Here is a 15,460-nt window from a genome sequence, read left to right as displayed (position 1 = left end):
TTTCCTCTTTCCTGTCATCGCTTTAGGAATGTTTGAGATACTATTTGCCTGATTACATGGTCGGTATGCGAAACGTCTGGAGAGAGAGAGAGAGAGAGAGAGAGAGAGAGAGAGAGAGAGAGAGAGAGAGAGAGAGAGAGAGAGAGACATCTGAGTGTCTGATGTGCCCAAGTATCTAATTAAGTGGTTTGAATGTTTATTTGGGGCACATTTCTTTTTTCTTTTTTTTCTTTTCCTGGAGTCATTAGGCTCAAGAGAGGACTACAGAGCAGCGGAGACCGAGCATAACTCAGTGGGCCAAATAGCTGAGTTGCCATGTAAACCAATGCATTATTAAAGCCAGGGAGAGAGAAAGAGAGAGAGAGAGAGAGAGAGAGAGATGAAGCGAAGCTTTGCCTCTGCATTTTAAGCTGAGCTCACTTAGCAGAGCTTGAAGAAACTATAAATGTACTGCACGCTACTGTGAATCACAGAGAATGCTGATCATTTCTCTTTTTTTTTTCACTGTTTCCTCTCTTGACTGTCATTCTGCCTTTCTTTTTCTTTTTTTGTTAAATGCTCAGCCATTGTCTTCTCTCTCCCAGGCAGATTGAGTGGTTCCTATGATTGCAGGAGTAGAGACAAAGAGGCATTATCTGAAAAGCAAGTCATTCACCCAAGGAAGAGAGAGATGTTTCAGGCTTTTATATTGTGTGCCCTTAATTTGACGGTGGTAGAAGGGATTAACAAACACTAGCTTTATTCCATACAACATATTTCTTTGTTATCTTGTTACTCCTTGTTACGTCTTTATGTTAAGAAGTTGAGAATAATGGCAATTTGATGATTTGTACAGTCATTGGTTGAGAAGCCCAGACTGGATTCCTTGTGCGACGAGTGCTCTCAGAGCTAGTAGAGAGCGCGCCACAGATGGCTGGCTCAAATTTGGCCCAAGTCTAGATCTGTCCTGGCCCGGTTCTGACGGCAGCGCCAGATCCATTGCGCTGTCAGCTGCTGCCATCCTTTTGTGTTCCCCCCCCTCCTGAACAGATTGCCAATGAGTCAGGAGCCGAGTTGCTGTCTAGGCCCCCTTTTTGTCACTCTAATGCGCCGAGCCGGGAAACTGCAGCCGGCTCCCTCTGCTGGCCAAAGCCTTGCATCAGACTGACATGATGCAACTGTAGTTGAGTGGGAAGCCAAGCACAGCTGGGTGAACCCGTGGAACACCAGGGAAAAGAGATGACTTCAACAGTTTTGAGGGAGATGTCTTATGCAAATTGCCAATTTGTTGGTTCTTTCAAAACATGCAACCCCTATTATACCCAAGTATTGCATACATAATGCAATACTTAAATGCATTCAAATGTATGAGGATTCTGTGGATATGTTCTTGTAAACTGTGTAAGTGTGCACGTGAAGGCTACGTGCATATCTCTTCTGTTGGCTGCAGCTTTGGCTTTTGACTACAGGAAAACATCCTGGGAACATCTGGATTATGGAAGCTGTGTTGCATTTAAGTGCTCAGCCCATTCTTTTTTGGCCTGCCCGATGGCTTGAGATTACAAAGCGTTTATTAAATGTTATTTGAATCGGTAGGAAAACACACCCAGCATCATGAGGCCACAGACAGACAGACGCAAATGAGAAACAGTTAGGCCTATGATAAACCCCTGCTAGATTGCCCTGCAGCGATGATTTTCATGTCAAATCTTTTTTTTGCACACAACAGCGTACATTTTAAAGGGCAGAGCGTGTCCCGGCACATCAGGCTCACGTCTTTGGTTTTCGGGAACATTAATGCAGGAAGTAATGAGGTCAAGTGCGGACGGAGAGGCCTATACTGTTTACCCAGCAAAACGTCAGCTTCGGATTTTTGACATTCCTAGCCCCAAGTCCGTGAACGGCCCCCACGTGTCCGAGCAGTGGTCCTCCCGCTGTCTCCCACCTCTGTGGGTATTAATTGAGATCAAATGCCAGTGTTAGTTAGAGGGGCCGTCCTGGAGCGCATGTGGGCCGGACGTGGGCCAGGCCTGGTCTGGATCCGCTCCGAGAGTCAGCGGCGGCTATGGGGACTGCGGACCTTGCAGCCGCATACCTGCGGTGCGCAGTGAAACGTGATAGTAGCCGGGGGTTTTTTCACACGCTCAGCCATGACCGGTCGGGCCAAACGCTCGCTCATTGCCTGGCCAGCCCACAGAATGAAGCCTTGTTAGAAATTAGATGGCAGAAGAAGATATCAGTGCGGTTAGACACGTTTGTCAACCACAAATATCCGTTGATGACCAAGGGAGACTCGCTAAGCTCAAAAAGGTGTATGGCTAAGCTAATGCAGCTGTGAACCAGTGGCTACATATAGACTTCTGCTCAATGTACAGGCCTGTCTCTGCAGGCCCGTCACTTATGAGTAGTATGCCTACGCCTACATCTTTCCGCATCTAAGATGGTAGCCTATAACAGCAATTAGGAGTGTCTACATGTCTAATTCACACTTTCACAATTTATAGTATTGCTTTTGGCCTGTATATATATATCTATATCCAATACAACTAGGATAAATTCCTTTGTGGCGCAGGCTGTTATTTTTGTATTTCTCCCTGTTGACTGAACATATTCATACTATGAGCGTGCCAGACAAATCCAGCAGGATTCTGTATTGGCAGAAACGTCTCCAGTCAACCGCCCTGACAAGTCTTGACGGCTGTCTTGAATCACCCATGGAGCATGCATTTAATTCGCCAGTGACTATCAACTATTTTCTCCCCGGACGCGGTGTAAGATAAACCCCAGCTTTCAGTTGAATGTAACACAGACAATAATCTTCCCCGTAATAAAAAAAAGGGGATAAATTATGTTCAAAATGATTTAAGGATGTAAACATTTGGCCAGAGGACTCTCAAAGCCAGATGTTTCTCCTCTCCCTTTGTGCTTGAGGAAATATGGGGAGGGGGCTATTCTCTGAGCCCTCTTTGCATTCCTCCATTACCAAGTAATTTAAAACTTTGTTTTCATTGCCAAAGGCCTGGAAAGCCGCATTCAATTCAGTGCAGTTGAAGTCATGTTATAGAACACAAAAATAATGTTTGTGTTGCGGGATCAAACTGAATGAGGCGACTGTACGGTGAGAGCGAGAAGAAGAGAAAAAAAGAAGGAGTCTGTTCTTGCACTGGTGTATCATACAGTAAGCGGGGGGGGGGGGGGGGGGCTCGGGGGGCTCTCGGCGTTCGGTTTGGATTGTTTTTGTCTTTCTCATATCCATGCAAATGCCGCGGATCACTTTGCCTTGTTTGCATTGAGCCCCTGCCATCTCGCCCGGTGCTCCAGTGTCATTTCCATAAAAATAGTTCCTCTTTAGAAACGTGACACTCGAACACTAACAATATGTTTCCTCCACGTTTTTCAACAGGATTCAATAAAAACACAGCCCCTAAAGGTTCGGCCTCACTATCTGTCTCCCGCCATAGTTTATATTCATTTCAAGTTCTGTTAGGCACCATTAATGTTGCTTACATAATGAAATTCATTCTGTCTGTAAGGCTCATTGTATAAATCATTAATTCCTCTCGCTACAAGCTGCAGTAAATCAACCTCAGCCCTGTGCTCTCATTTTCCCATTCCCCATTCCCCCCCTCTCCACCAAGAAAGAATAATTTTGTACTTCTCTCCTGAGCACTTTATGGGCTAATCTTATCGGGGAAAGATCACACGTTTACCTCTGCTGGTTTGAAAACTGGAGAGACGCTCACAAAGGTCAGGTTTTATTGGTGCGCCGGCACTTGGCCGTCAATATCACAAGAATGCAGTCTGTCTGGCTGTAGAATATACAATGAACACTGTATCGATGGACTCAGGCCCAGGGGGAAGTCACTGCGCTACCAACTCTCTCACAAGCTTGTTTCAGGGTATCCCTTGGAGTATGCGTTAGCTTAGATTTGTTTCATGAGATGTGACAAGACACCCTGAACGTGTTGGCAAGATGTCCTTGAAATCATTGTGTCACTCTGATAAGGTGAATGACTGCCTCAAGTAGTTGCTGGACCTGTATTTACCTTTAAGTGTTATCAGATGAGTGCCGGCCACTTCATTTGACATTCTGATGCCAGCACACGCTAATTAACTAGGGAAAAGGTCGACCTTAGGTTGGAAGAGCATGTCTGCCCTATTTTCAGTTAAGTCCAACAGTAGGTAGATTGCACATGCAGTAAACAGATGAGCTAATGATATCCTTTCTACTGCATGTGAATCAACAGAAAAACACACACACACACTAGGGATACACTGTGCTTTGGAGAACACTATTATCATTCACATTAGTATTCATTATTCATTTTCATTTGTGGTTGTGTGTGGAACTGAATCATGCAGCAGTGTAGCTTTGAAAGCATTCCTCATGAACAGCAATGGAATTAGTGTCAGGCGATTTATTTATGTGTATATTTTATTGAAGAATCCATGTCGTGTTTGTGTGAGTGTGTGTGTGTGTGTGTATATGTGTGTTTGTGCGTGTGAGTATGAGAGAGGGAGATGGAGAGAGACTGTGTTTGTTCATATCATAAACTAGGGCTCCAGTGCGAGAGAAATATTTGCTTTCATCCGACACAGCAACAGCAACAGCTCCAGCTGGGAAAGAGTGAAAACATGATAAGTGACTGTAATATAATTGAACGTGGAAATTTCAAGCCACCTTAACTGAGCTTGACTTCAAACGTGAAGATATCCAGCTGCTAATGTTTCTCTCCCCATACATCCCATGTGCTGCTTAATCCATATTTGCCACGAAAAAATAATAACAGTTATACAATTCCAAAGCAGCATTTTTCTCTCTTTTTTAACATTTGTGACAGCTGAAATGTGTGTTGTGTAACAACACTGAATTATGCATTTTTAATATCAATCCTTAAAGCGGGGTCTCGCAATAATGAATTGCATTATTACATGCAGAGTTGGTTTGAATAATGCAGCAGACTGGGTGCTGGCGTGGTTCTGACGGTGGCTGGGTAATGGTAATGGGCTTTGTAATCCCCCCCCCCCCCCTTGCCACCCTGACGTGAACTTAATCACAAATCCATTTTTATCAGACCATGTTTCCAATTAAGATGCTCATCTTCCATCTCCACCGTCTGCGTTTTTGTATCAGGGAGAGAATAAAAAAGACGATTTATTCTGTTTGGTACAATTAAAATAATAATAATAATAACATGCCCTTCCATTGTAGAGAGAACATGGGGGGGGGGGGGGGAGATACAAGGCTGATAATATCGATCCGGTGTTATCAAGCTGGAGTCAGGCTCCATAGGGCAGGAGTGACACTTGTCAGAAGACAAGCTCTTGTGTGCCTGCATGGAATGAGATTCATGTCAGTGGTAGCAGTAGAGACAGTAGACGCCTTTATGTGGGCCTGTTTTGGAGACTTTAAAGGTCCAGTCCACAATTTGAATCCAATGTAGGGTTCTGATTGGCTGTTGAGCTCAAATATCAACAACCTTTTGCCCACAATTCTAATCCAATGTAGGGTTTTGATTGGCTGTTGAGCTGAAATATCAAAAACCTTCCTTTTGCCAGAATTGCAGATTGTATCTTTAATAGTTGTTCACACTAGATAAGACCCACTCCTTTAGCCAGTCAACAGCCAGATATGCTTGATGTATCTTAACCTTAACCAATACCCCAACCATTAACTTAATCTGTCCATCCTCCTCCTGATTAGCTAGACAGCTGACAACCATTTTTTTCTCTCTCTCAATGCCTTCCTGGAGGTGCGTGTAATTAGGTTGGGTAGATTACATTCACTTTGGGGACTGAAAATACTCAGCTCATGTAGCCATTTACATCAAATATTGACACAGTATGCTGACAAGAATATCCTTGGAGGTTGTGTGCCGTTTGAGTGCTTTCAGAAGAAAAAAAAAGGGGGGGGGGGGGGGTGGCTGGCCTAGTGGCTGGAAATTCAACCCGAGGATGCTGTTACCTCCACGTCACGAATCATTCTTCCCAGCATGGTTACCCTGTTGTCAGGGTATTAATCATTTGTTATTAAACCACAGCCGCCTTCCTTGCGCAACGATAAAATCAGCCCAGCAGATATCAGAAGCTGTGTGTTAGCTTAGCCACACGGTGTGTTCCTCTGCCTATCCAACCATTCATATGTGCATATGTACAGTACATTGTGAATTTGATAACCTAATGCTTTTGTTGGACAACATGAGTTATGTTTGCTCGACATTGCACGGCTAGACTAGCGTTTTATTTCATGTGCGTTGCTGTGCATAACATGTCCCTGGGCTAGACCCCTAATACGAACAACCACTAATGGATGTTTCAGAGAGGTAATGAACAAATCACTTGCAAGCAGTTGTTTCTCTGTCATGCTCCTTATTCGAGACTTACCGTGCTCCCTACAGAGTGCGGTAATGCAACAATGTGCTGTAATATTCATGCTCACAACATCAAGCATATTAAAGTCAGAAAAAGATCTGAATATTTGATGTAAATAGCTAAATAAGAACAGCCTGCTTGAAAGTCTTTAGGCTTTACCGTAACTCCCCCTCTAATTAAATACATCCATTCATGTGTTAATGATAGCCTTTCTTCAACTCGATTTGGTCCCTGTGATTTCCCAAAGCTGCCCAGATAAAGTGGACTCCATTAGAATGAGTATTTATTATAATGTTCTTACACTGGCCAGCATTTGCCAGCTGAATTCACTCCATTCTCTTGACTAAAGGTTACCAACAAGCCAATCTCTCTCTCTCTCTCTTCCTCCCTCTCTCTATTTCAAGTGCTCAACTGCAAGTTGCTAAGCCAACCATTTTCAAGAGCATAAATATTGAATAGTTGTCACAGGTTGCAACATCTCTTTGTGTGAGTACCACACACCACACTGCGTGTCCACATTTATTGTATTCTCTTTCTGGCGCCCTTTGGCTGTTAACAACAGAGAGGTCAACAGAATTCTAGACCCCACTACAGTTTGCAGAAAGTTCATTAAATGTTTATAGCTGCTAAAATCTCGCATCTCGGCTGGAAAATCCACCTTAGAGAATCAACCTAACTGCAGCTTACTTCTTGATTTACTTTTGATTAACGTGACTGTACTTAAATATAAATGCAGTCGTAGGCTGGAATGTGTATTTGACATGCAAAATAAAACACCCTGGGATATTTGCAGTAAACATCATCTTTTGTTTGGCTGCTGCAATTCAGTCTGGCAGAGGGTAAAAGCCCAAAGTCCTTTCATGCACCTGGACCCCTTTCTGTCTTGTTATTTCTTCCACGACATCTCATTTGTTCCACTTACTTCTCTGTGTCATTACGTCCAAGCAGGAGAACAGATGAGATCAATGAGAAAGACTGATAAACATTCTCGACTCTCACTGCCGTGCATAAGGGAGTGCACAGTCCCCTGGCATTTGATGGAGGTAATAAATAAAATGGAACACAACAGTTCAGAATCAAAATGATTTTTCGGTGTGTGTCACGATCAAATAACATTCATTTGTCATTTATTGTTACCAGTAATGAATGTGCTGTTTATTTGATGTACTTACCTTTTTTTATGGCCTAGGCCTACTGGAAATTCAGACTCCATCTCATTCTTACATTCAATATACTATTATTACTAATACGACTATTTATTCTGCTTTGTTGGTACAGTATGCTGTTTGTATTCTGTCTTTGTCAATGTTCACCATTCAAAATAACTGAAGAGACAGAGCCCTTAGAATACAATACAAAAGATGTTATTATAAAAATGATCGCTATGCAGCATTTGCTATTTCACAATGGCCTCTACTAGAAGCAATCCATAAAGCAGTTGATTCTGGGATGGATCAAGCCATCAGTATTGTAATACTAATAACATTAACTTAAAGCTTATGTAAATGTTCCGTGCAGTTATCCATTCTGGCCTTACTATACATGAACATTGACACTGTCCCTTCTGTGCTGTGTTAAATTAGCATGAAATATCTATTTGTGAAAAGCAGACGGAGAGGATGTTGTCAACCATGTTTGCTTCTGGAGCCTGTTCAATAATGAATAAACCCTGGGACAAATTGCAGTGCAATGTGCTTGTCCTGGAATGCATTCAGCTCGCTCCCGGCTGGTAAATACTTTCTGCTTGTGTGTATGTGTGTGTAATGTGTGTTTCTTGCCACTAGCGGCAGTGTAGAGTCCGTAATGATTTGTCATTAATTTACATGTTATCTCCAAAGAGGAGGAAAGGGGGGGAAATTGCTGACAGACAGTGTTTCTTGAACCCGCCCAGTGAATTACCGAGAGTAAGGTGAGCAGCATTTGAATGCCCTGAAGCGGACTCTGCAAATGCCTCCGCTCTTAAATCAAAAACAGAAACTGGATACAAATTATAATTATTGTGCATGCAACGAACAGGCAAATGATGCACCTGAAATGTAATTTGCATGTGAATATGTCCTAGCTAGTCGAGCACAGAGTGACATGCATTTACCTTTCATCGCGTATGTGAATAGTTAGATCAATCAACTGTTTTAAAAAACGGGCATCCACGTTCACTCAACTAAAATCCATTCACTTGTAGACTGTGCAGTGAGTTATGGAAGGACAGACGGGGTTGTGGGGGGCAGACATGCACACATAAAGAGAGCGCGGGCGAGGAGATAGAGAGATGGGGAGGGGGGGTGGGGGAGGCTTGTTCAATTTTTTCCACAAGCTCTCAAACTGCAAATGTTCCTTGCAGCTCAGGGGAAAGATTAGGCTATCAATCTGCTCCACTCATATTGTCACTGGCGAGGCGAGACCGGAGCTGCTCGGCAGACACTGAAACACACAATCTGTAAGGCAAATTATTCCCGGCACTGTTATCATCATCATTTATTACTGCGCTGACACTTTTCAGCAATCAGCAAGGAACACAATATTTCAATGCGGCTTGTAAAGATGCTATATCCACTTTTCAGAACATAACGAGACAATATGGTGTAGTTTAGTTTTTAGTGCATACAAATACCCCTCCCTCTTTACTGTGATTGTTCATGAATCTTTGGATAAGAAACTGACATAATTGCATCATTGCATCAAATGAGATATAGATGCATATATAGGCCTATGCATATACCCTGCTTATCCATGTGCTAAATTCTTAAATGTGTTTTCACAATGTCTCTGAGGCTAAACTTGGAAGCACCATCATAGCGTCATTGCCTTAAAAATAGATAGAAGCACGAGAAATAGGGTCTGCACACTCCCTCCTCTCCTTGTCAATGTGTTAGTATAATGCCTTACGCCCGAAGGATGATTGATGGTGACGTTGAATGCACTTGCTACCGCTCAGTGTCTTAAATAAAAGAGCTTAATCACGCCGTGACTTGACGACCCAAATGCTCTCCCGACAAATTACACTGGCGGATATTAATGATACCATATTATTCAAACTCGAAAGGAGGGCTGATTTAAACATGACTTTGACTTCCAATATAGCCTATGATATCAGTAGTCGTTTGGATCACACGCGCGCTCCGCAGGCTACAGTGCACTACTTTCCTGCTAAGCCCTTAAATTAGAACACGCAGTTCCCTTTCAGATGCAGAGTGCACACTAATTGTTTGTCTTTTATCGTGGTGGTGACGCTATATAGTCACTTTTGCAGCGTGTTGTGTAGACCACAGCCTTGCATGACATAAACCGTTTAAAGTGCTCAAATGCAACGTAGCATTATCGGGCCAGTTGTTCGTTCATATTATTTGCGAATTGATTTGCTTTTAGCCCTTGTCAACTCGAGTCTATTTTCAGCGTGCCTCGGCTTGTCCACCCCCCTCCTTCCACGCCCCCCGCACTCTATTTCCATAATGTTAATATGATCTAATGCGCAACTTCATTTTCCATATCAGACGATAACATGATGGTGTTGATTATTATCACATTAAAATACGTTGCAGTAGGACATAGCCTACTATTTTATGGTTGCACCTATTTGTGAGCAAGCCTCATTTCCCCGTGACATTAGATAAAACATTGCATAAGGTATAAAAATAGCTGACGTTAATGTTGCATCCTGTAATTTGGGCTATGCAACGTGATCCAACTTTCTTTTTTGTCACCGCTGTAGGCAGGTCTTGGTTAATCTGACGAGAATGTGTTCTTAGCAACTTCCTCTTTCGTTTGCGAAAACACGTTAGTCGCTTATGTTCTGCAGCAATACTCCGTTTAAAAGGTCATTAGGCTATTGTTTAAAACTTGTTATAGGCTACAGATATTCTACACTGGAATGTTTCAGCCTAAGCGTTCACCTAAGTATGACTAGACGGAAGTGACAATACTTGCAATTATTTTATAGTCAATATTTTCTTAATCGGAATTTGAATAAATATTATTACACTTTAGTCATTCATCTAACGTCCGCTCGCTACAAAGACCTGCGCATGTACTATTGAGAATGATTTCGACCCTGTCCCTTGATCGCAAAACAAATTAGTTTTAGCCTAGCCTACAATAAAGGCACAGTTTCAATCCTACATAAAGCAAGACAGGGCAAGCTCGAGTTCCTTAAAATGGTTATCCACTCTCGTTACACGAGTCATATTCATAAACATAATGGCAGCAATTCAAAGCATACTGTTTCCATTGCTCGTCACTACCTCTTTCCTTCCAGTGAAACAAAACGTAACATGCATTTGCAACATTGTACCAAGGGTTGCAACAACAGCACAAGAGATACGCGTCTGTTTCTTAGAATAAAATGTCGCCTCTTCATCAACCAGAACAGAGGTTAAATATTGTGTAAATTTCAGAGCGAAGTTACAGTAGGGTACACGCATTCTAGAAATAGGAAGAAGAGCGCCCCTGAATCTCTGCAGGTCTGCAGGAAATGTTCTTTCTATTACACATACAAACGTCCTCGCCACAGGTCCTGTTAGGTAAGTAAATCATTGCGAATGCATATTGCATGGATGCGCAATTATTCTATCTTTGAATTTATAAAACCAAATTTGTTTCACATAATACCTCCACGAATATTTGGAAAACGACAAGAAAAAGCTTCGATTTTCAGTAGCTGATTTTAAAAACTGTATCAAACAGGCGAACAGCATCATGGAGGTCTCCGTCATGTTACCATTTGGAATTTAATATGATTTTTATCAACAACTATCATTTAAGAAATGTCGAAATATATAACAACAGGTCCTGTACAAATATTAGATCTTATTTCCATACATTTTTTGTCCGGATGTTGGTTTCTATGTCGATTTCATATTGACGATCGGTAAGATACTGTGCTTTCAAATATTATACCCTTCCAGGACCGTTAGCAATCCATTCAAGCCAACAAGTTTGGAGAGAATGTTGAGTTTAATCAATTCAGAACGTCGAGATGGAGCCCAACTCACTCATGGTATTATAACCCATTCTGCTTAATGTTTTATTTTGCTATCATTTTAATGACAATGGCTATTGAAACGGATACGTAGGTGGAACGTGCTATGTACTTTTATCTATATGGGAAACTTTAGAAAACAAAACTTGATATTTTATAATTAACATACGCTAGGCTGTATAATGTATTATGGCTTTTAGCCTAGTCTACCTTATTCTCGTAGATCCACGACGTAATATCATGGTAGCGATTGTATTATGATCGACTTTTATCATTTCATCTGAGTTTACTTTTGCTGTATGCGGTTGTTGACTGTGAAATGTAATGTATGAAATTAATTACTTATTGCTGTTTCCGCAGTGGGTAGGCTCACCTTGTGGTTTGCACGGACCTTACATTTTCTACAAGGCATTTCGATTTCACCTTGAAGGCAAACCAAGAATATTATCCCTCGGCGACTTTTTCTTCGTAAGATGTAAGCCAGGGGATCCGATTTGCATAGCGGAGCTCCAGTTGTTATGGGAAGAAAGGACAAGCAAGCAACTTTTATCCAGCTCCAAACTTTATTTTCTCCCAGAAGATACTCCCTTGGGAAGGACTGTCAGTCATGGAGAGGTGATTAATAATGTGTTTCTTAATCTTGTTTGCTCATCTGTGTACTGTGTCCGTCTGCTTCAGCTGCGTTTACTTACAATTTAACTGCTATCGATGAAATATGACCTGTATGTAGCTTTCTATAGTCCGCTTTCTGTTTGCTCTGATACAGCCTAAAGACGGATCGCACGTAGCATGATTTCCTATCATTTAAGCCATTTGGCCGCAGTTCCTCTTGCATGCAACCATATGAGCATAAGGAAATGAATCAGGCTATGTTTTATGTCTCGCTGTTAATGTGCGCTAGTATGCATGCATTTGATTAATGTGCTGGCTGTTTGTTTAGTGGGGTTCCTTCTCATTATCTTATAACACGGTGACTATTATTGGAGACGGATGTGGTAATGCGAAGTTGTCACACTAGTCTCTCTTGTTTCATGTCTCTGTTAAGTAGGCTACAATTGTGCGGAAATTACGAAAGACAAGGTAGATCAAAAGCCTTCGGTCTAGTAGCGTCGTTTGATCGGCTGATGTAGGCTACATGAGGTAGTTAATACAGTAATGTGCTGGGCTATTGAAACGCTAAATAATCATGTAGTCTACGAGGCAAACGCCAAGCTGGCTTTGGAAACGTAGATTGTTGACTGTCAGCGCGATGTTTTAATTTAGTTTCAGTGGTGCATTATTATCACGGGCAGGCATCTGCTACATTTCCTCATACAAGAAGTATTGTAAGCGGACATATTCTCCATACGCGCTCAAATGCTTTCGGTCAGTAGGAATTGATTAATCATGGCAAGCTTGATAAAGCGCCCAGTTGGGATGCCTTAAAGGGAAAGAACGACATTTATGAAGGTTATTATGTCAAAGTGCTGCAGCCTGGTTCCACATCACCGGAGTTAGGCATACCAGTGCAATTTGCGCAGAAGAATAGAAATTATGTGCGTTTGATTCGCGGATTTAACTCGTTCGCTGCCAGACCGCATTAGTTGACAAATGCTTTATCTGTGCTACTTCATCGGGGCGTTGCAATACAGAATGCAATTACTTGGAAACGCCACAGCGCTCGTAAGCGATGCGTAATACAGCGATGAGTAAACATATGTATTGTACTCTATGACTACTTTTAATCCTATTGCAAGAGTAGCAAACTAAGAAAGCAACTGAATTTCTGTGACATTTTTATTGTACATCCCCCAACACCCCCAGGAGTCGAGTGTCAAATTTCCTTTTCATAATAAGCAACAGGTTTTACCACCAGTGAAATGTCAAGGTTGCATTGCAAAATACTTATGATTATTAAGCGAATATGAACTGTAGTGTCTGAGGCGACCTTGGACGCACTTGTGTTTACACAATGTAACGAGGTAGAATGAGGAGAAAACATTAGACTTAACCTCATGTTGACACAGTTGATCAGACCCTGTCCTCTTTCTAAACTTGTCAACGCTTCCCCGCTACCCCTCCCCCCACACACCAGCAATGCGAACTATTTGTTTTTCAAATTTATTACGCATACATGATTGGTGATCCAGAAAGAGCCAGGCAGATAGGATTACTTGCCCCAAGGACAATTCTGTCGACTTTTGACATACTTAGTACAATAGCGCAGCAGCTGATGGTGCAATACACGCCAACTTATCAGTTGTTAACTTTGGCCAAGCGCTTTCCAGAATTTTAAAAGCATTCTTTGGTATTGTGTGCTCCTTGACTCATGTTACACACATGCGCTTGTAAAGCTGATTAAAGACGTGGAAAATGATTATCTTGCGGTTAGGAAGGAAGGGAAAAAAAACTAAATGGACTTTGAAAACTGAGAAGCATATGACCAATCTAAATAATGTGATTGAGTGTCAACTTGGCCACCTGCAGTAATCTGACACCTAGAAAGTTACTGCAAACCCACTGATGATGCACTCAGCAAATTGTTCTTGTTTAATTACATTTGCATTTGTACTGAATAACTCAAATGACTGGAGAGAAGATGTGCTGTATAGGTATGTGTTAGTGTGTATATACAGTATCAATATATATATTCTTTGAAAGACAGCGTTTCTGTTGACAGCGTTTCTGTTCTCATATGTCCCTGTTTCATTTGCTTGTCGGTATTGACGTGTTAACCTCGCCTGGGGCTAAGACATGTAATTGCTTTGTGAAATGGTGAATTATGGCTGTGTTCTGTGGGATCAGTGAACTCTTTGAGTCCAGGAGAGCACACACAGCAAGACAAGGAGAGATAGAGAGAGAGAGAGAGAGAGAGAGAGAGAGAGAGAGAAGACTTCAGCATGACAATGTGCTAATGTTTAGTGTGTGATTGTACGCCCTAAATGGCTATGATTGCCACGATAAAAGGAGGCACTCAGTTTCCAGATGCCTATTTGTTTCTGCACCCAGGTGATGTAATTTCCCCTCTGGCCCCAGTTAGTCATTCATTAGGAGAATAGCAGCGGCTAAAACAGCAACAGGCTTGCAGTCATCTCCCTCTGGCAGGCCTGCAAGAATTTAACACTTAACACTTGAGAGCTCGGAGAGGGCAAGAGCACACTCTCATTAAGAACACGGGGTTGTTTTTACATATTTCTCGAGCTGACCACACTGTATCTTCCTCCTAAAGGCCCGAGCCAACAGCTTCTTCTCATGCATCCTGAAAGCAACTGCCACTGTATGAGTTGGCCCACCGGTTTACAGTAAACCTGATAGCTGTAAATGTGTAAAGGGCTTTTTTTTTATTATCTTGTTTGCTTAAAAGAGGGCAGACAGATAAGAGCGTGACAAAGAGGTGTTTCACTTTTGACAGTGCCCAGGAAGGTATTGAATATTTTTTTTTTAAATCAACATTTATCTAACGGGAACTGAGAGAACATGTTGGGTAGTGAATTGAAACATGCATCGGTTTTAACACTTGGTTAGTTTCGTCATTCACGGTTGTTTGTCAGCTTTGTGACTGGTTGCATTGGCTGGCATAACTCGCATGCTGTCGAGTTTGTGGTTAGCACTCGCTTGGAATATACCCCCAAAATAATGCCAGCGTGGGTCCAGAGCAGGACTAAAACCAGGGGCTGTCCTTTATAAATGGATTCCATATCAGATTTCATTTACCACTGAGGCGTGTGGCGACAGCATTCACATTAGTTTGCATAGACACAAATAACCATTGCATGTTGTGTCGACGAATGAGAATGAACTGGGAACCCTCACTCATGCAAATGACATTCCTCTTCTTCCTCTTTAAGCACTGCACTGGTTTACAAAAGCCTCCATGCGATGGAATTGATATATAATTAGTTTTTTTTGTGCTTGCTGTTATTTGGATTACAAAACAGTGAGGTTTGCAACTTGGGGCTAGTGCAGAGGAAGTCTATGGCTTGAATCCAGGCACATCTTTGCTGCTTTGGCGTCAGGCCATGTTTGTGTTTTGAATGCCTGGAACATATTTATAGTTCAAATTAGATCATCAGGCCAGTTCTTTTTGTGTGTTTTGTGTTTGGTTTTTTTTCCCATATGAAAGGTAACATTCCATCCTTCATGTAATATTGCAAC

The 15,460-nt window shown here is 42.0% G+C and overlaps 1 protein-coding gene across 2 annotated transcripts in view; it reads left to right on the top strand.

Annotated features, from left to right (window-relative positions):
- The first annotated feature begins 8,638 nt into the window (after positions 1–8,638).
- The window catches only part of arid5b (AT-rich interaction domain 5B), a 93,321-nt gene continuing 86,499 nt past the window's right edge, over positions 8,639–15,460 (top strand). Inside the window, exons 1-3 of one of the 2 annotated variants that reach the window (XM_031561420.2) lie at positions 8,639–10,868; positions 11,253–11,344; positions 11,687–11,941. In XM_031561420.2, the coding sequence (XP_031417280.1) occupies positions 11,324–11,344; positions 11,687–11,941 (276 nt within the window). In that variant the 5' untranslated portion in view covers positions 8,639–10,868; positions 11,253–11,323. Of the gene's footprint in view, positions 10,869–11,186; positions 11,345–11,686; positions 11,942–15,460 lie in introns of those variants that run through there. The other variant, XM_012839232.3, reaches the window with a different exon arrangement.

The sequence above is a fragment of the Clupea harengus genome, chromosome 23 (genome assembly GCF_900700415.2).
Source record: "Clupea harengus chromosome 23, Ch_v2.0.2, whole genome shotgun sequence".
NCBI lineage: Eukaryota > Metazoa > Chordata > Actinopteri > Clupeiformes > Clupeidae > Clupea > Clupea harengus.
Note: the sequence above shows the minus strand (reverse complement) of the source record. Positions and strands in the feature narration are given on the sequence as shown.